The sequence below is a fragment of the Leuciscus leuciscus genome (genome assembly GCF_965113295.1).
Source record: "Leuciscus leuciscus genome assembly, chromosome: 13".
NCBI lineage: Eukaryota > Metazoa > Chordata > Actinopteri > Cypriniformes > Leuciscidae > Leuciscus > Leuciscus leuciscus.
This window is the reverse complement of record NC_138737.1, coordinates 18,292,643-18,314,887: the sequence shown is the minus strand read 5'-3', so window position 1 is coordinate 18,314,887 and position 22,245 is coordinate 18,292,643. Positions and strand designations below refer to the sequence as shown.

General features: G+C 38.6%; 1 protein-coding gene across 1 annotated transcript in view; it reads right to left on the bottom strand.

Moving 5' to 3' along the window:
* Positions 1-22,245, bottom strand: part of oxct1a (3-oxoacid CoA transferase 1a) — a 53,735-nt gene that overhangs the window by 14,817 nt on the left and 16,673 nt on the right. Inside the window, exons 8-13 of the mRNA XM_082187993.1 lie at positions 16,307-16,414; positions 16,093-16,207; positions 12,978-13,072; positions 12,484-12,532; positions 12,274-12,346; positions 9,291-9,366 (exon numbers count right to left, since the gene is read on the bottom strand). Of these exons, the coding sequence (XP_082044119.1) occupies positions 9,291-9,366; positions 12,274-12,346; positions 12,484-12,532; positions 12,978-13,072; positions 16,093-16,207; positions 16,307-16,414 (516 nt within the window). The remainder of the gene's footprint in view (positions 1-9,290; positions 9,367-12,273; positions 12,347-12,483; positions 12,533-12,977; positions 13,073-16,092; positions 16,208-16,306; positions 16,415-22,245) is intronic.

The window sequence follows — 22,245 nt, the reverse complement described above, 5'->3', positions numbered from 1 at the left end:
GTCTATGTGTTTTAGTTCAATTCAAGGTGGACATAAAAGCTCGGTCAGGTTTGTTCTGGAGGAGATTTGAAAGGGCATTGTTGCTAGGAAACCATAAACCTGATTACCTATGGCTGGAGTCACTTAACAAAAGGGCCTTTTCAGTGATGCTGATTTTATTGCTTTTTCACAAACATGCATGAATGCAGACACATGCACAAACACAAACTGGGCACATGGATGCTAAGAAATCCATGAGGAGTACATGTGTTAACACAACGTCTGATAATGACACTTGTTTTGTGCCATGTAGATTTTGCTTCGGTTTTGAATGCATCAACACAACATTTCCTGCTGTCCCTGAAGCAACACATTAAGTCAATGCCTAAATATTCTGCCATTCCTCTACGAAAAATTAATCTTTTCCAGTGCCTTGACCGTTCATGCTTGCTGATCCCCTGTAGTGTCATTTTACAGCAATTTCCAAACTCTATTTTATAGGCTATGGGAATTCATTTAAAAAAATGTCTTCTGCTGTTTCTCTAAGTATTCGGCTTGAGCTCAACCAGCATGATCTCCTTCAGTCTCCAACAGAGACAGGCATACTTGAAATGCTTGAGTAGAATCTCAATAAAGAGGTGAATATAAATGTAATACCTAGTCTTGATGGGTTTTTCCTACTACAGGTGTCGGATACGGTGGAATGCCTCATAAAAATTTATATTATGAACAATATTAATAGGATTATTTTTCATTATAAGTCTCTTTATATTAATGGCAAGATATCACAGGATCCTAATATGTGACAAAATTATGATGATGTCCTTAATAGACCTAAATACAGGTTTATGAAAAGTCATTCCCGTTTATGTGCTGGGCAAATCTTACGGCTGGTACGGCTCGGTACGGCAATGTACGGCTCGGCTCGCTTCACTTTTCCCCTGCGTGGGAAGACTCGGCACGGCACGGCTCACTTTGGCTCGGTTTGCTTTTCCACTGCAGTTAGTACCGCTTCAAAGTGGGTGGGATTATAGACTGATCGTTATAGTTGCGCCACCTACTGTCATGACATCATCCGCTTGACATCATTTTCAATATGTGAGAGACCACAAACATGACGATAAAAAAAATCATAGATTTAAAGCAGCACTCAGTAGCTTCGGGACTTGTTCGCTGTATTCTCGCTTTTTGCTCGCAGGTTTCTCTCTAGAGCTCCCCCCACAGCTTCGGAATAGATATTTGACAACACTGTGTAAAAACTCGTTGTTGATTCTCAGACACCAGAGGCTATAGATCAACGACATCAAAGCAGATGGGACATTCTTTAAAACGTCTTCTTCATTCGGGTTCGGACAGCGTGAGGGAGCGCAATAATGACAGCATTTTAGCAGATTTCTTTTGGCCGTAAAGCAATTGTTTACATCACGAGACCTGATATCACGCGAGACTTCCTGACGCAGCGGCCGGCGGCCCGCCGGCTCAAAGTTGCAAGTGCGTATTTTCCGCTCACGGGCACCAGGGGGGTGCGAAACGACCACCATTCAACCCGAAATAAGTAATATAACCATTCCAATGACTCCGAAGCTGTTCAGTTAAGGTAAAAAAAGTTACTTAGTTCACCTTTAACAGTTTTGTTGCTATATTGACTAGAGTACATGCCACACACTAACAGATTCCATTCACAAACAACCAGATTTCTCGACTGTGAACAAGGGAAATCTCGAAAAATCTCTTGCGGTCAAACTTGACTTTACAGAGTAAACAAACATGGCGGACGATGGGCAAGAAAAAAAAATGGCGATAGTGTTTGGACTGCTTTTTACAGAAAGTTTGCGGGAAAAAAGAAAAAGGCTTGGATGAAGTCTTCCGTCAGCACACTTTAGATATAAATTTGAAATTTAATAGAAATGTTCAAAAGGTAATAATGTTGTAATAAAAATGGCAAAAGCACGTAAAATTAAAATGAACACGGAAAATATAAAAATAAAAGCTAAACACTAATAAATATTAAAATATTAATAAACATTATAACAGACAAACGGAGTGCAATGATTTCAAGAGGAGTGCAGCCATTTCATGACTAGATACGTCACTTACTACATTAAATAATTATAAAGTGCAAAAAATATATTTTTTCAGCACATTTAAAGGTTCCATATTTGGCTCAATTGTTAATTGACAGATAAGTTGCAGATCTTCAGTGTAGTTCTTCAAAATCTTTCACATGCATGCGGTTTACATTACAAGCTCAGTGTAGTCTTTAAAGTTCAATGTTGCTTTTGAACTGGCATCGTTTTCTTATGTTTGACTTATTTTAGTATTTAAAGACTAATATTAGTTCAAAACTAGTTTTAAGAAGTATTTTAATTGCAATCCAAATACATTTTTGTGAGGTATTCATTGAAATGTATCTTGATGTAGTTGCTGATACCCCGCCCAACATATGGCTTTCTTACAACTTAAAGGTGCAATGCGCAAGTCTCTGAGTTTTTGCAGAACTATGCCCCCTCTGGCGACAAGCGAAACTGCAACCAGAGGTGTGCACGCTCATTCCGTCCCGAATCCCTCTTATTTATTTTACTGTACAGGATTATAGAGGAAATCGCAGTGATCAGAGAAGGGCTCATTCAGCCCATCAGGCAATTGTTTAAGCATGTATGGGTTAGAAAAACGGTTATTTTTAACATGAAATGTTGCGCATTGCACCTTTAATAACAATAGAAAATAAGTGGTGCCATATGATTCACAAATTACATCAAATGACGTAAATGGATATGAAACTTGAACTGTCATTTGTCAGATGATGAATCATAATGCATTAACCAGTTAAAAATGGTCTAAGAGTCTATCTCAAAACCACAAAGTGCAAATCAATCAATCAACTATCAAGCTCTTATCATCACTGTTGGCTGTTACCACAGAGAGCTTGACAAGCATTCAAATAAATAACTGGGAGCAAAATGGAAAGGAAAAGGTCCAAGTGCAAACACCTGCATGGGCTTTTTTTCTTCTTCATTTATGCAGTCTTTGAAGGAGGCACATTCTGGAAGGAGAGCTGTTTACACGTTGGGAAAGTGCCACATGGAAGTGCTGTGTGGGTGTGTGTGTGTGTATATATGTGTTGAGGGGATTTTTCACATGAAAAAACCCCGCAACTTTAGTGGACAGCAGACTGAGAGTTTCCATGACAACTTATCAAATATTTCCCCTGTAAATCACACTATCCTTGAATTTCATGCCTACTGATGAAGACAAGAAATTATGCCCTTCACTTCAGGCAATTTCCTTTTGTCGGCTTGCGTCCTTATCCGCTCCTCTAAACTCATTCTCTCCTACACAAACTGGCTGGACATTTAAATGTGGTGATTCAACAGTGGCTGGCGTTAATGCCGTTTCCTAGACAACAAATGAAGCGCCAGTGACAGTGTGACAAAAGGCTGTGTAGTTTAACAGAGCTGAACATCTGCAGACAATTGAATAAGCCTTCACATCTTGAAGGATCTGTGAACTTTATGGTATAACATTTCATGTTCTTTCTTTTTTTTTAACTATTAACCAGAAACATAACCTTTTGGCAAGGTGGCTTGCCTCTGTGCAGCATATAACCCGCTGTCACTTCCTAATTATATATCAAGTTAAAAGTAGTTAAAGGCATAAAATAAATGTCCAAAAATATTCCCAAAAATTTAATTCCATCTTCATTAACCTCATCATGCTCCAAACTTGACATTTTCTTCTGTGAATCGCTAAATAACATAAACTGATTAGCCGCAACAAAAAAAAACACCTGCCTAACATTGTGTAGGTCCCCCTCGTGCAGCCAAAACAGCTCTGATGCCGACTCCACAAGACTCTTGAATGTGTCCTGTGGTATCTAGCACCAAGACATTAAGGGGCTATCAAGGGGTGTACCTGGTCTGCAACAACCTTTATGTACATTAGTGGAACATGTCAAAGTAACATCCACATGCAGCCATCCACTTGATCTAAAAGAAAACTTGATTCATCAGACCAGGCAACCTTTGCTTATTCAGCGTTTATTCATTGCTAAACGCATTGCATTGTTTATTCATTGCTCACGTGCCCATTATAAGTGCTTTCGACAGTGGACAGAGGTCATCATGGGCACTGTGACCAGTCTGCAGCTATGCAGCCCCAAACGCAGCACAGAGTGATGCACTGGGTGTTCTTCTGCCTTTCTTAGTTAGTTCATGCGTTTATGACCTCAAGGCTAGATTATTGTAATGCTCTACTGGGTGGTTGCCCTGCATGCTGAATAAACAAACTCCAAATGGTACAAAACGCAGAAGCTAGAGTTCTTACTAGAACCAGAAAGTATGACCATTTTAGCCCGGTTCAGTCAACACTGCAGTAGCTCCCTATTAAACACTGTATACCTTTTAAAATCTTTTGCTAATTATTTACAAAGCATTAAATGGTTTAGCCCCCAGTATTTGAGCGAGCTCTTAACCCATTATAGTCCTTCACGTCTATTGCGATCTCAAAATTCTGGCCAGTTGATAATCCTTTTCCTATTTAGCACCTAAACTTTGGAACAGCCTTCCTAGAATTGTTCGGGAAGCAGAAACACATCTCTTTAACCTTGCATACACATAATGCATAATCAATTTCTATTATTCAAATAAGTTACATGAATGGCCAGACTCAGGATTTCCCAGCAGAGCATTGTCCAGAGCATCCCACTCCCTCCTTGTGCCACAGTAGAGCTTCTGTTGGCTTGGACTAGACGGGATAGCCTTTGTTGCCCTCGTGCATCGATGAGCCTTGGGCGCCCAACACCCTGTCACCCGTTTGTAGTTTGTCCCTCTCAGACCACTTTTGGTAAATTCTCACCACTGCTGCTGACCGGGAGCAACACACAAGCCTTGCCGTTTCAGAGACGTCTCAGTCGCCCTCCCATAACAATTTGACTCTTGTTAAGAGTCAGATCTTTATTCTTGCCAATTTCTTCAGCATCCAACATGTTGATTATGATAACTTATTGTATATATATATTCAAATAACATGAATAGAATTTCATTCATTTAATATAAAAAAATTGCCATTTTGTACATATTGGTCAAGGGCCATGATTAAATACAATTTTAGCGTGATATTTCTATGTAATTAACTGTACTAAATAATGCATTCAATTTAAAGCCATGAAACATATAAAAGAGAACAAGATGCAGAGACTGAGCAGCTTCTGTGGCCTTAAGTTCTGTCAGGTAATGGGTAATTTGAAGTGGACTATAATTTTGCGTCTGGGTTTGCTGAAAGGCTGTATGAGAGCCATTTCTGAATGAGGGTCAAGAGTTAGAGAGTCCCAACTCAGGTTTGTGCACATGAATCATCTTTTTACAAGAGAGGGTGTGGGTGTTGGGATGTGGAAGCAAGCGGGACTATTTCATCTAGTTCAGAACATGTTCGACCCCCATTTTTTGCATCAGTGTTGTACATTATAATTAAAGGCACATCGTGACTATAAAGCGAGGAATTTTCCCTTCTTCTGGTCCATAAAAAAAAAAAAGAAATAACAGCTTCACCATAAAAAGCAAGCAAAATCCTTCCTTTACCAATGAATGCCAACCAGTTCTTCTGAGAGCTCTAGGCTGATGTACATTTGTTTTTGGATTAAGCTGTCCTGGAACATTATGAATGCTAATTCATAATCCCCTTTACCAATGCTTTAGGGGCATTTTCTGAGGACGCAATAGAGGCAGTGAGTCCTCCACAATAAACAGCACAAAAATAAAAAATAAATTTGATAGGTCAAAGTGGCAATTCAAACTGCATGTGTTTTTGCATTGAAAAACATGAGACACTGGCAGTGGAATGAGAAAAAAACAAAGCACGTTTTTTAAAAGTTAAACTTCTTTTAACTTGAGTGCTGCGTCTTTAGAACTCTGTGTCCAGATGCACAAGATGCAACATGAATTCTGCTGTTAACGTTCAAATGAATGCATGCATGCGTGACAGTTGACTCTCTATGTTCAAAACATTACCACACGTATTCTGGTGTGGGTTTGGAATGTGAGTAATGCATTGGTGATCTGTGTTTTAGCAACATGTCAGCTTGGTTAAATTAAATATTAACCTTCATACCTGTCGCCATCATAACACCTGTGGTGCTTACAGAGGATTTGCTGACTAATGGTCTGAAAAGTGACAATTAATAATAACAGCTGAACAACAGTTACCCACAAAAATCTCCCCAAAATAATAGCTCAATCTGCCACACCCTGCCACAACTCTTCTTCTTTTACTGGTACTGGCCCCCTGTCGAAATTGTTCATTTTTGGGGTGTTGAGGAGAAGGAGAGCTGCTATCAGTCGATGAGCAGATGGAAGAGGAGGGGTTGACTAATGTCCCCGTTCCTCTCTTGTTAATATGAGTCTTCCAGCTCCAGGCCCTCTGGCTACATTACAGTCTGTTGTCCTTTTAGTCTTGAGAGGTGGCCGGGGAGCCCACAGTAATTGGAGGGATTATTGTGATTAGTCTGCCAGGCTTGTCTGATTCATTAAGAGTTTAAAGGCTAAAGACAGCTTAGAACAGCACACTCTGTGGCACTGCATGCAAATCAATGTATCTTTGATAATGTATCCTGATGTCCGCACGGACGGACGGATGGATGGATGGATGGAATAAATTATGTCATTTTATCATACAATGGAATGCACAATATAATATACCAAAGCCTTTTCTGCCCAGCACTCATTGAAGCTCTATTATGGGGGGACTGTAGCTTGATTGGTACAGCAAGGTACTAGCAACACCAAGGTCAGGTGTTTGATTACACTTTGTGTAATTTGATTACAAGTGATAAATTGTATACTCTGAATGCTCTGTCGCTGTCACTTTGGATAAACGCGTCTGAAAAATGCTTCAATTTAAATGTTATCAGCTCACAAATCCATATCTTCGCCATCTCAGACACATTAAGTAGCACATGTTGCATGAGAGTAATCTCTTTATATCAGTGTATGCTTCATATTTTGGCCTTATCAAAGTGCAAGTGAGGAGACTTAAAAGAAAGCAAGGGACACAAAAAAAAGAGACAGGGAGGGGGAAAACAACACTGAAAGCAGAGTGCAGCTCATGGTCCATGTGTGCCAGTTTGCGAGAAATAACCTTCAAGCAAACTCGATAAGCGAGACGCGCAGAGGGCCAGGAGGCTGGGAGGCATCAGTCAGTGACAGGGCGATGGCCCTGGAGAACTATAAATAACCCTGCAGAGATGTCTGTATGCAGGGCAGCTGTGTATCGACAGCCCCTCAACTGAGAGCAGGACCAGGCGCCACAGGCGACAGCCAGCTGAAGAATGGCTCCAAAAAACCACAGCCAACATTGACTCTCATTAAGCCTTGGAAACCCTTTTAATAACCTAAAGGGAAGCAATGACTTTGGATTCAGGCCGATATAGCAGGCTAACAGACATGCAGACAATACTTGGATGACTGTAAGGAGCAGTACTGAACAATGTGAACGCAAGTAAAACTAATAATGGGAAGGAAACTGCTTTGACATCCAGTGAGTCTGATTACCTGGAGCTTATGTTAGCGCACACTGTATACTGTGTAATTCAATTGTTGAGTTTTACTAGTTTTATTTATTGTGGTTCTTTTAGTGGTCAAATAAGTAGTTCTCAACTGGTGGATTGTGTCCCAAAAAGAACCTAAATAAATACATAATACATAAATATACACACACTAGATATATACATTTATGCTCAACAAGGCTGCATTTATTTGATCAAAAATATATTATATATATATATATATGTATGTATGTATGTATGCATGTATGTATGCATGCATGCATGTATATATGTATGTATGTATGTATGTATGTACAGTACTGTGCAAAAGTCTTAGGCATGTTAATACCCCCTCAAGTGAGATTTCTGTATGCACAAGGAATCTAACAACAGCCAGGATGATCTGATCTCACCATCATCGAGTCCGTCTGTGATTACATGAAGAAACAGAAAAAACTGAGACAAACTAAATCCAGAAGAACTGCGGGAACGTCTCCAAGATGCTTGAAGAAACCTTCCTGCAAAGGAAGTACTTCCTGTGAAAAGTACTGGCACTTGTGTTAAAATGCTGTAAAGTGAGAATGCTTTCAAAAATAAAATCACAAATTGAATTTATTTATGATTTAACTTCTATTAACTAATTCAAATCAATATATGGTGTAACGACCCTTTGCGTTTAAAACGGCTTTTGTCCAGGTACACTTGTGCATAGTTTTTCAGGTAGCTTTGCAGGAAGGTTCCTTCAAGCATCTTGGAGACGTTCCCGCAGTTCTTCTGGATTTAGTTACAATTAAATGGCAAAAAGAATGTTTGGAAATGTAAACTGATATTTCCTACTGACACACTAGAGCAAAAGATATAAATAACGGGGGGGGGGGATATTAACATGCCTAAGACTTTTGCACAGTACTGTATGTATGTGTGTGTGTGTGTGTGTGTGTGTGTGTGTGTTTGTATTTTTTATATTATATACACATTATAGGAAAACACATTATATTACAGAAAGTATAATAATAGTAATAGTAATAATAGTAATAATAATAATACATTTACAAATATATATTTTTTATTTTTAAAAACAGTACCTTGTGGGTCATCACTAAGTAAAATCTAAATGTAAAATCTGGATCCTGAAGTACAAAAAAGCTAAGCATCTTGTTCTAGCTAATATTCTGACCAAAATTGTTATGCAATTGTTATCCCAAATGTTACAGTATAACTTCAACTCTTCATGGGTTTGTACAAGTGCTACTCTACCTCAGTGGCAACTTTTTTCTGCTTGAAAGGAGAAGATAAAAGCTGTAAAATGAGACCATAAATCTGTATTTATGCTTCTCAGAGAACATCATCTTTTGCATAAATCACTTCTGATTTCATGCTGTGAGTTCTGTCATTAGCTGCTCATTGATTTCCATAAAACAAAAGGAAAGCTCTCGAGAAAATTTCAGCAGGAGGCTGGAAAATAGATGCAGATGGAAAGAAGGGAAAGAATTGGCGCTGTTCTATGATAGTCTTGAAGTTTGGTTTAATTCAGCAATGAATGTATGCGTGATGAAACTATGAATGAGCCTTTACCTTTTACACAAATCTCTATTATATAATACGACACAAGAAAATGTAATTACAAACATATTGTACTTACAAAAAAACAGTAGTCAAAATGTTTTGTGTGTGTGACACAAATGGCTGGACTGAAGCAAGTAACATTTCAGCTTCACTCTGCCTGGTCAGTCTGACATATAGTACCAATAAGTGAATGAAATTGTGAACTTGCCGGAATCATCCAGTTGGCCAAATCTCCATATTTGGATACCTGCATGGCTCCTAACATGGTCAAGTTGATATGACCCCTAGATGAAACAAAAAAAGACATCAATGCCAAAATTAAGGTGCGGTCACATTTCAGCAAAATTTCACTGGCAAAAAAGGCCCATTGTCTGTTGTCAATAGAGAAGTGATGTGAAGCACTGCACAGAATGTCAAACGAAGCAGCTTTCCATTGGTCAACGCAGCAAAATCGAGTGACCAACTGAACCTTTCACGAAATCTGAGTGGGGAAATCTCACACGCAAAATTCCACATTGCGCGGATTTCTATTGAAATGACTGGATTTCTCGCAAGAAAACTCACAAACAACAGTAAACGTGATTGCACGTTCACTCAGGAGTATCGTGGAATCCTAACGGAGCAATTCCAATAGGGTCGTCACATCATCGGTGCTCAGGTCTTAAATATTTAGACAGATGCAGAGTTAGGCACTTAAACTAATCTGTTTGGTCTCACTAATTAATATAATAGAATTATAAAATTATATTTTTTTGAATGTGGAACAACATAATTTGGTTTCAAAGCTGTTAAGTCTGCAATAAAACACTGAGAACCGGGACATCCTCATAAGAATAAGAACAATAAGCCACTGTTTTGGTTATGAGATCATGTCGTTCAGTCATGGATTTAACAAATGCAAGATTATTACTTAGGTCATTGCTGACAAACAATTGAAATAAATAGCTTATGTTAGGGTGAACTTCAGTACTTCCTTTATAACTAGTAATTCATGCTCAATACACACTTGATTTAGGCAAAATTGTCAATTTCAAAAGGCCATCCAAAAAAAAAAAAACCTCAACACTTCCTAAAAGACAAGACTAAATCATTTGAGTAGTAAGGACCTGTGTGTCGAAAAGTCAAGCCTATTGGCTTGAAATAGTGCACCACTAAACCACTGGATTGTGATGGCCTTATCCATGAATCTACAGACAGACTGTAAGTGGGTGGAAGTGCTCTATTCTTAATGTATGTGCTGTCATGACTCCCCTTGTGCCGGGTACAGCAAAGACCCCATGACCATTCACTGTGCTCCCTATTGCACCAGACAATTAAGGCCTAAATATACGACCGCTGCTGGATTCACAGACGGCGAACACAGAAATAATTCTGAGGCTTGTGTGAGGGCGGCGTTAGCTGCCTGTGGAAAAATCGATAAGGCTCATAAAACATCAACGGGGAGTTTTCTAAACGACATGGGACTAATGCTTAACATACAGTTATGCAAATAACAGCATTATTAAAGATAAATTTAAACTTCACTTGACACTAAAACAGATAGCTGGAATAAAGAAACAAACAAATAAACATGCATATATACATATACTGTACATATATACACATGTACATATACATATATATATACACACACACACACACACACACACGTATATACATTTATATACATACATATTTTTTATTTAAAGGGGTGGTATAATGCCCTTTTCAGTAGATGTAAATAAGTCTTTGATGTCCCCAGAGTGTGTATGTGAAGTTTTAGCTAAAAATACTGCACAGATATTTTTATATATATATTGTAATTTTTTGAGGGTGAGCAAAAACGCACTGTCTTGTGTCTGTTCCTTTAAATGCAAATGAGCATCTGCTCATGGCACAGAGGGCGGAGCTTTAAGAGCTTGCACTCAGACAGACATGCACTGAAAATTTCTAAAACATTTTGCCTTTTATGTTCAAACCGGATTCAGACAATGATGGAGAGACTCAAGAAGAAGTGACAACATGTAGAATGCAACAGGACATTTCTGAATGGTTAGTTGATGAATTTATGTAGCTTATGTGTAGTTATCTTCTAGTAATTGATTAGCATATTCTGTCTTAATAATCTATAAATCATGTTCAGAGGGCGGGGTTTATGTAAATTCTACGGTTGGTGATGTCCCTAACCCTGGAGGAATGTCGTGTAGTCCCTACCATCTGTTTGTTGCAGTCCTTAAAAAGCGATTTCTTTAAAAGCAAATATCTCCCTTTGCTTTGAACTTTGAGCATTGTAACTTTGCAGATGTTGTTTATGCTTTAACAGCAACATTACACACTAACTAAAGTTAAAAAAGTGAAATCATAATCAACCACCCCTTTAACTCATCCTGAAATTAAAAAAAAAATTTAAGTTGTTATGCTGCCAATATCATTGCTTTCAAATTATTCATTTTAATAATAATATAAACAAACTTTTATATTATTTTTAATTAAATTAGACAAAAAGAGAAGTATTTTCTCAGTGGTCTCAGACTCTTTGTGTTAATACAGTACACTGGGAAAATCAACACATGAACACTTGGTGTCGTCAGGAAATTGATATTCACATACACAGGATGCAGAATTACACACTCCCGCACTTAAGACCAGCAAGAGTCAATTGCTTTATTGACAGCACCGCAGGTTTCTCCGTGAAGGCCAGAACGGCACCGGGAGAGACAAAGCACCTTATTTCCGGCCGTCTCACCCTACTGAGCAGTACAAGAAGCATCCAATTAAAGTAGCCACCTGTTTTGACAGAGCTGAAAATGTCAGCCAACGTGCCCAAAGGCGCAGTCAGCGTCACGGCCGACTCATTGTATATTCTGCCTCCGCTCCATTCCACACATTCACGATTAACACTCAGAAAACAACCCTTTACCAGCTGCAAATCAAGCCCTTACGCCCCAAAACAGTCACGCCACTTCATTCAACACAGAAAGTCTCATTTCTTATCGGAATGTCTAAGTGAGCTCTTCCACCCACAGCTGGTTTCTTTAAAAGTTTTATCATCTGGGTCAAAGTACTCAGCCTGTCGGAGGACCAACCAACTGAAAATAAAGTCAACTTGTGAAAAATGTTTTGTGGAAATGGTTACAAAACACTGAAAAAAAAGAAAAGAAAAAGAAAAGCCCTTATATATGATTGAAGACTAAAATGTGATTTGTCCTTACCCTCTGATCATGGCAAAGGATTCATCGCTAGAGAAATAGGCTGCTCCAGGAAGAACTGTGACAGTTTCTTTACCTGAAAGGGTAAGGGTGAAATGGAAAGAGCTTTCATTAAGTGTTCCAAATGGACAAATTAGGTTATTAAAAGGCAATTTATGCAATGCTAATGCTGTATAACTGTCTACAAAAATGCAAGTGAGGGATAATTATTACCAGCATTGATAAGATCTGCATCAACCTCTTCCACTGTTGGGTAGGGGCCCTGAATTATATTTTTAAAAAAATAAGTACTCATTAATGCTTTTATGATGAGTGCAAAAATCACTTGGCTCATATTAAAAAAGAAATATACAACAAACAACCTTTATAGTTAAATGGAGACAAGAATTTAACTCTTACTTCATGTAGACAAAATACATTTACACAGATCTAATGGTTTTATGTCTACACTCATTATTTTTCATTTTATATATGATAGCGTAACAGTATATCGGATAATGGTAATACTTACCATTAATATTTTTCTCATAAAAACTACAGATGCAATTAAAGTGTACACTTAAAAACAACTAGATTCAAACAACTCTCTCATTAAGTGAGTGTTTTTCTCTCATTAACAATAATTAAAATCATAACAGATGGTTTTTCAATAATGTTTCTAACTGCATTAAGCAAATTCAATACAAATCTGTCAAAGAAGAGCTTACCAGCCCCAGAATGCCATTTTCACTCTGCAGGTGGACGGTAATATCTGGTTTAATGAAATTACTTGCCAGCATGGGGATCCCAATGCCCAGGTTAGCTAAAAAGGTTATCAAACTGCATTAAAAGATTATCATGAGAGACACACAGGAAATTTCATTTTAGTAAACAATAAAACCATTGTTGCTTCCAATAATCTGTTAAAATTAAAAGAAAAGCTCACCCAATTTCAGTATGTTTTTCACACAAAGCTACAATATGGCTCCAAAAGACTTGAAATATAGCACACAAGATGTGTGAATCGGTTTTATGGTACTTTGAAAGCTTCAGTCCTCATTCATTGTAATTGCATGGCAAATAGAGGCCAGTAAAATTCTTCAAAATTCCCTTTTTTTTTTGTAAAAAAAAAAAAAAAAAAATGTAGTGCAACAGCAACTTTGAAAATGTATTCAAAAAAAATAAAAGTAAAAAAAATGTACATAAGTATTCAAAGCCTTTGCCATGACACAAAATTGACCTCAGGTGCATCCTGTTTCCACTGATCACCACTGATTGAGATGTTTCTACAACTTGATTGGAGTCCACTTGTGGTAAATCCAGTTGATTGGACATGATTTGGAAAGGCACACACCTGTCTATATAAGGTCCCACAGTTAACAGTGCATGACAGAGCACAAATCATGCCATGAAGTCCAAGGAATGGGCTTTATGCACAGCTGCACTACTTCCTGAACTTCAGCCAGCTCTTTGTTTCCTGTCTGCCATTATTGGACAAACTGATTAATCCAGGTGTGTCTGATTATTGTTACTGAGGTCAGGCACACCTGGATTAATCAGGTTGTCCAATAATGACAGACAGGAAACAAAGAGCTGGCTGAAGTTCAGGAAGTAGTGCAGCTGTGCATAAACAGGATTGTATCGAGGCACAGATCTAGGGAAGGGTACAGAAAAATGTCTGCAGCATTGAAGGTCCCAATGAGCAGAGTGGCCTCCATCATCCGTAAATGGAAGAAGTTTGGAACCACCAAACCAGCTTCCTAAAGCTGGCTGCCCGGCCAAACCAAGCAATCGGGGAGAAGGGCCTTAGTCAGGGAGGTGACCAATAACCCGATGGTCCATCGGGAACCATCTCTGCAGCACTCCACCAATCAGGCCTGTATGGTAGAGTGGCCAGATGGAAGCCACTCCTCAGTAAAAGGCACATGACAGCCCCTCTGGAGTTTGCCAAAAGGCACCTGAAGGACTCTCAGACCATGAGAAACAAAGATTGAACTCTTTGGCCTGAATGGAGAGCGTCAAGGCCAATACCATCCCTACAGTGAATCAATGTGGTGGCAGCATCATGCTGTGGGGATGTTCATCAGTGGCAAGAACTGGGAGACTAGTCAGGATCGAGGGAAAGATGAATGCAGCAATGTACAGAGATGTCCTAGATGAAAACCTGCTCCAGAGCGCTCTGGACCTCAGACTGGGACGACAGTTCATCTTCCAACAGGATCATAGCCAAGATAACAAAGGAGTGGCTACGGGACAACTCTGTGAATGTCCTTGAGTGGCCCAGCCAGAGCCCAGACTTGAACCCGATTGATCATCTCTGGAGAGATCTGAAAATGGCTGTGAACCGACACTCCCCATCCAACATGATGGAGCTTGAGAGGTTCTGCAAAGGAGAATGGGAGAAACTGCCCAAAAATAGGTGTGCCAAGCTTGGTGCATCATACTCAAAAAGACTTAAGGCTGTAATTGGTGCCGAAGGTGCTTCAACAAAGTATTGAGCAAAGGCTGTAAATACTTATGTATTTATTTTTAATACATTTGCAAAGATTTCAAACAAACTTCTTTCACGTTGTCATTATGGGGTATTGTTTGATAGAATTTTGAGGAAAATAATGAATTTAATTCATTTTGGAATAAGGCTGTAACATAACAAAATGTGGAAAAAGTAAAGCGCTGTGAATAATTTCCGGGTGTACTGTAAATTCATAAAAGTTGTTCATCTGTGATAATTATCTTGGACAAATTAGTATCAGAAACTTTTGTTGATCACAGAGCTTGTTTTTTGCGATAATCCAAAAAACTATGGAAATATCCTATTGGGTTTTTGTCGAGGAAACCAGCGTGATGCTGACTGCCAGTTGGCCTACAAAGTGACGTCATACCTGCACCACTCAATTCTTCATTGAATTGTAGTTTTCTTTCCCTCACTAAAACCGTTAAGTACACAGTCTTGTACTTCTGTCTTTTTGTCTGATTTTCAAAAACTTTTTGCTTCAAATCAAAGTTTGTAGTGTTGTGATTCCCATCATAGCTGGTTCGCTTGGTTTACGGCTTATAACTCTTTAGTGAAAACCTTTTTTAATATCCCTATAGGAAAAATTTATGGAAAAAATACTTGTGGGGGTGGGCGCTAATGCACTCTATACAGGTTTTGATCAATGTGAGGGTGAGTAAATGATGACAGAATTTTCATCTTTGGGTGAACTATCTCTTTAAAAGGATAAAACAATGGTCCAGTGAGATTAAAGGAACACTCCACCGTTTTTTCATATTAAACTATGTTATTCCCTTAACTAAGACGAGTTGATACATACCTCTCTCGTCTCAGTGCATGCACTCAATCGCTCTGGCGTGCGGCGACACTTTGATAGCACTTAGCTTAGCCCAGTTCATTCATTAGGGACCAAACAGAGATGAAGTTAGAAGCGACCAAACACCTTCATGTTTTCCCTATTTAAATACAGTTACACGAGTAGTTACACAACCAAGTATGGTGACACAAAATAAAACGTGGCAATTTTCTAAGTGGGTAAAAAGGATAACTATAATGTATGTCGGAATAGCACTTGAAGTTGGGAGCACTTCGACTCTGCGCAGTAAAAAGTCACGTTGATTCTAATGACAGAAGTGAGAGGGAGAGGATTTTTCAGGAGTGACTTTTTACTGCGCAGAGTCAAAGTGCTTCCAAGTGCTATTCCGCTATTGAGTGCACGCACTGAGACGAGAGCGGTATGTATCAACTCGTCTTAGTTAAGGGAATAACATAGTTTAATATGAAAAAACGGTGGAGTATCCCTTTAAAACGATAAATGTAGATGACATGGTCGGAAACACTGTACATACCGTACATCCCGTCCTCAAACTCCAGCGCAGCTCTGCGAATAATCCTCTCTCTCACAATATCAGAGTCTTTTTTGGGTTTGGGATTTTCAGCCTGGCCTTTCTTAACTGTACGCCTCTGCAAAATGTCAGACAGAGGGATGGCAAAAAGATGACAGAGGATAGATAGATAAAGGAAAACTGATAGAAACGAGTCAGACAAGTCACGCCACCTCACCTCGATCCGTTTCTCGTAGAGATCTCCCTTGACGATCCTGTGGACGTAGACGCTGGGGATGTGGATGTCCTCTGCTGCAAACGTGCCCACATCTACAATCTCCTCTACCTGAAGACAGAACATAGACCAGCTGAAGGTGACAATGAGATTAAGATCTCATGTTTCTTTGTAATACAAATTGGCAGAACTGTAGACTAGCCATCTAACAACTGTCTAGTTGTTTAGTGGGGTAGATAAGTTTATCGAGATTTTCAAGTACCTTTCAATCTTTTGTGCAATGGCTAAAGGGGGTGCTGCAACCGCTCAGAGACAGTTTTAGCATGTTGACAGCATGTAGGGCAAAAAAAAAAAGCTGTTCAAGTGGTTTTAACTTTCTATTTATCATTGTGTCTATTGTATCTCAGTCTCCACAAAAATATTAAGCAGGACAACTGTTTTCAACATTGATACAAATAAGAAATGTTTCTTGAGTAGCAAATCATCATATTAGAATGATTTCTGAAGGATCATGTGACACCGAAGACTGGAGTAATGATGCTAAAAAATCAGCTTTGCCATCACAGGAATAAATTATATTTTAAAATATATTAGAAAACTTAAATTGTAATAATAATTCTCAATATTACTGATTTACTGTATTTTGGATCAAATAAATGCAGCCTTGGTAAGCATAAGAGTAGTTTCAAAAACATTAAAAAAAAAAATCCAGACCCAAAACTTTTTAACGATAGCGCAGTTTCACACATCCAACAAGGAACACTCAAAATCACATACTGTTTCAAGACAATTTATGAAATAAGTCTGGTAATGGACACTGGGCCAGATGACAGTTCAGTGTCAGACACTTCTTCACTGCTCTGTATCATCATCTATCATCATCTCTCTGTCTGCAATCTATTACAGCTGACAAACATACCGTACACTGTAGGTCAAACTGCCCTTGAAAATTTTGAAAATGCCTTCCATTGTGTCAGATGTAAGAAAAAGCTTTTATTCTGAATTCAGAGATATAGATATTGCCTTTTCAGTTGCTTTTCCACACAGCATTGATATGGGCAGCTTTAAGGACCCTTCAGGGAACAATAAACCTGTCACACATAAGCAGCCTGATTGAGGAGGGTTTGCCCTGCAAATGGGAAAATGTAAACCTATCTCTCTTAGGAGACTAGAGGATATGAGCAAAGGGAATTGTGCTGACAGCTACTCGAGACTTAAACTTTCACAAACTTTCCAAAACCACTAATCTTGAAGTCAAGAAGTTTATAAAACTGGCTGAAGGGACAGTTTTTCATACAAGTCAGGATTTATCCTCAAAAGGAGATGTCTAGCAGAATGTTTCCTTTGTTGACGATTTTGGTGATGATTATAAAAAGAGCAATCACCAGAAACTCCAAAAAGCATTTCATTTCAAATTTCATTTGTGTATATTATAATATTTATATATTCAAATTTGGCACTTGTAACCAGTTACAAGAAACACAATAGCTAATAGCATACTTGTGATTAATATTTAATTTCTGCAATTTTAATATTTGCATATAAAAATTTTGCATTTGTAACCAATTACAAGATACACAGGAACGTAGTGTCTTTAGTAAACCCTGACAGTACATTTGAGCTGGCACGTCTAGTATGGAGCTTCTAATACTCCATACTTTTGATTAAATGGACATTTTTGCTATTCAGATCTCTCAATTGAACCAATGGCATTTACCATTATTAATAACAAACCTGGTGTGGGAACACCTTTCACTGTCATTAAGGACAAGATAACTTATAAACTTTGTTTGTTTCATATGATAAAACAGAGAAAATCATTTTAATTTTGATTTTTGGATGAACTATGTGATCAGTAATTGTCAAGTATGTCTCATTTTGCAAAAACATGTTTTCCTCCACATCCTCCCATGTTGAATTTCGCTGTTGTACCTGTTGTGGTGTTGTGTGTGATAACAGCACAAAGCCCCACACGCAGTTTCACAGGCAGCGCCGCTGAGAGCTAAGAGAGCGGCTTAGCACTCCTTTAAGGAGCAAAAATAAGCTCTTAAAATACTGAATAAAAATCTGAGACTCAGAATGAGGGCGCAGGGGAGAAAACAATTTGCCGAGAACCAAATCGATACGCCCAAAGCACGTTTAAGCCCTGCAGATGTGCACAAACAGACAACAAAAGCCAGGCATTCCAAGTATCCGACAGACCAGCGTGACTGCAGCTGTCAGATCCAATATGCTTGTGCATCGTACATAAAGGGAAATACATATTTTCTGAAATTGGTCTATTTTACAACTGTGTCCTGACTGTCCTCTACATACGGCACCATTAGAGAGGGCAAAACGATGAACCTAGATTGAGCGGTGTTGTTGTCATGGTTACCGCTGGTGGCATTTGCCGTTTTATCACTAGCCCGGGCTGTGCAGGGCATAGAGTGATTGAAGGGCTCAGGCTTCCAGACGGCCTAAGGGTTTAATGCGGAGCACAAAATGAAATCTGTAGGAGTTACTTTCGGAGAGTTCGGTGCCTCATTAACCCTTCAGATACACAGTTACCTTATAAAGTAGGATTCAAAACAGACCATATTGGTTAAAGGTACAGTATACATCCAAAAAAATGAAATCTGCCATTATTTATTCAACCTCAAACCAGTCCAAATCTGTATGCTGTTATTACTTAAAATTATGATTCGTTTAAAGAATAATTTCAATTTCGGGGTGAACTGATCCATTAAAGTGACCATAAGAGAGGTGAATAGTGCTTTGCATTGCTGCATACTATATTATTATGTTAACATTTGTTAAGTTAAAGGGTTAGTTCACCCAAAATTATTCCATAATTTACTCACTCTCAAGCCATCCAAGGTGTATATGACTTTCTTCTTTCAGCCAAACACTTCCAGGTTTTTAATGGGAGTGAATAGTAACTGAGATTTTGAAGCCGAAAAATACGCATCCATCCAACATAAAAGTAATCCATACGGCTCCAGGGGTTAATAAAGGCCTTCTGAAGCAAAGTGATGTATTTTCTAAGAAAAATATCCATATTTATAACTTTATAAACTATAATCACTTTCTTCCGGTAACAGCCGTACGTGAGTCGAGTTCCGGTCGAAGAATAACGCATGACGTATTGATAAGCGCGGAAACGCAGAGGATAGAGCAAAACAAAACAAGAATTTTTCAAAAGAAATGTCGCAGGAGCTTGAGTTTGTTGCCCACTAGAGGCGTCTACTCACACATAAGCTTACGCTACTCCAACATCCTACGTCATACGCCGGAACTCGACTCTCTCTTGAACGCGCAGACAGACGTTACCGGAATCTAGTGATTACAGTTTATAAAGTTATATTTATGGATATTTTTCTTACAAAAAAGGCCTTTATTAACCCCCTGGAGCCGTATGGATTACTTTTATGATGGATGAAATTTTTTGGGCTTCAAAAACTCAGTTACTATTCACTCCCATTATAAAGCTTGGAAGAGCCAGGATATTTTTAAAGGGGTCATATAATGGTACATGCACTTTTACAAGTTGATTGTACTGAAATGTGTGTTGGCAGTGCCTGTACACAACCATCATAAAATGATAAAAATCCATCCCGTGTTTTTTTTTAAATCTCCTTATATGTTTTCCAATCTCTCAAATCACGATTTTTGATTGACAGCAGTCCCGCCCTCGCTCGTGAGCGAGCTGTCAATCATCATAGTCCGAGCGTCATGCTGGAGCACTGTCTATGAGCAGAATGGCGTCTAAGTGATTGTGATGTTCTGTTCTTGGGTGTAATAACGAACACAGCAGTCATGCTGATGTTCCTAAATCCGAACCACTGAAGACGCAGTGGCTGAGTTTGTTTTCGAAGGGAATATTCCCCACGATCAACGTCAATGCTTTCATGTTTGCGCGAATCATTTCACAGACTGCTTTATAAACGAGGGTCAGTATAAAGCTGGTTTTGCTAAGAAGCTGCTCCTGATCGGTACCAACTATTCCTGTTCCTGCTGAACCTCCAGAAGAAGAAGTGAGTGTAACGTTTTATTAACCTTTATATTAATCTTTATATTAATCTTTACAAATCGCTTGCTGCACGCTTCACGATGAATGCGGCTACTTTTACACTCAGGTACATTACGGCATGTTTTCTATGTACGACGTTTCTAAATTTAGTTCATAATCCTACGTTTATAATGAACAAAACGGTGTAGGCACAGAGAAGAGGGGCGGGGTGAGCAAAGCTCATTATCATTTAAAGACACATGCACTTAAACGGCGTGCTGAAAACAGAGCTGTTTTTGACCAGGTAAAATGAGTGTTTTCTTACAATACTAATGAGAATTTTTAATTAAAGTATATTACAAACTTTTAATTTAGACCCTAAAAAATCATATTAGCTTGTACAAAAATGGCATTATATGACCCCTTTAAAAATAACTCCGATTTTGTTTGGCTGAAAGAAGAAAGTCATATACACCTAGGATGGCTTAAGGGGGAGTAAATAATTTTTGGGTGAACTAACCCTTTAATATTAATAATATGAATTTGTTTATATTATCTAGCGTTTAGTCTTCAATGGAAATAAGCTTGATGTCACATAGAAAGAAGGAAAAAAGGGATACAAAATCCTTGAGGGATACAGAGGAACCTTTTTTTTTAAGGTTTGTTCTTTTTTTGGACTGTGAGCCTTGTCAAAGCCGGTTAAATCTGCAGAAGCTGATGGGCACATGCTGTTATGAAACAGTTAGTGTGTCTCGATCAGAAACATGAAGTGAGTGTATGCTACATTTCGCTTTGAATCTGGCAGGTAGCGAAAAATGATTACGTGTTTATTTTTACACGTCTCACTTCATATCAAGTGCCAAGCATAAGCAACAGACGGCACACGAATAAACGGTAATCTTAAAAAATAGTTCGGTTTGTGAAAGCAAGCATGATGAGACAAATCCAAATTCCAATGAAGGCATGAACAGGAGGACTAAGCTGACAAAGTGACATTTTCTAATAAACACAAAACAAGGTATGTTTGAATATACTGAGGATGCATTTTGTGTAGTAGTTACAGTCTTATAACTGTAATTTTCTCAGTATGAGTATGTTAGAGGAAACCCAGCCCTATCAGCACCATGCACCTTGAGGGGCCGCCAACCCGAGGCTAAATAAAATTACCACTTCACTCAAGTGGCCCTCAAGGGTAATATGCACCTACTAAAGAGAAGGGGACCTCTAAAGATACAGGTACGTTTTAAAGTTATTTATCGACATGTAGCACATTTTCATAAAATTGCTGTAATCTATGCCAAGAGCTGTGATAAACCAGAATTCAGCCTTTAAATAAACTAACATAGCAATCTACAATATAAACACAGTTGATTATCATACAGTATTTGCACATATGTATATATACATATATCTTTTTACCCATAAACCATCACCCTCATACAGTATATGTATGCATACATTTGAAGCCCATTGTGTAATTCGCACCCTGGTCCTGTCCAGTAAATGTGCTGAATAATAACAGAAAATCTTTACATAAAGAATTACTCAAATATTCTACTAGGAGGTAATTTGTTTGAAATAGGACTGGGGAAAAATCAACACTACGATCTACTGGCTTCACATTTAGCAATATCCCTGATCTCGCTCACAACGCCCCAGCTGTCGCACTTGCACTGGTAATTTATGTGCAACAAACCAAAAGGATAATCAGCGTTTAGAAATTGGACAGAGGGAGGAGGAGAGATAATACCTTTGAGGACGAATTTCATCAATAACCAATTAGCCCCATCCTAAAAAACTCATTTCATGCAACCTGTCGTTTCAACAAAATTTGAAAAAGAACAGATCGGTACCTTTACAGCCAATGTGACTAGCAAATATGGCCTTGTTTGAACTAACTGCCCTCGCATCCCACAATGCTCTGGGCCTCATTGTACCTGCGATAACAGGA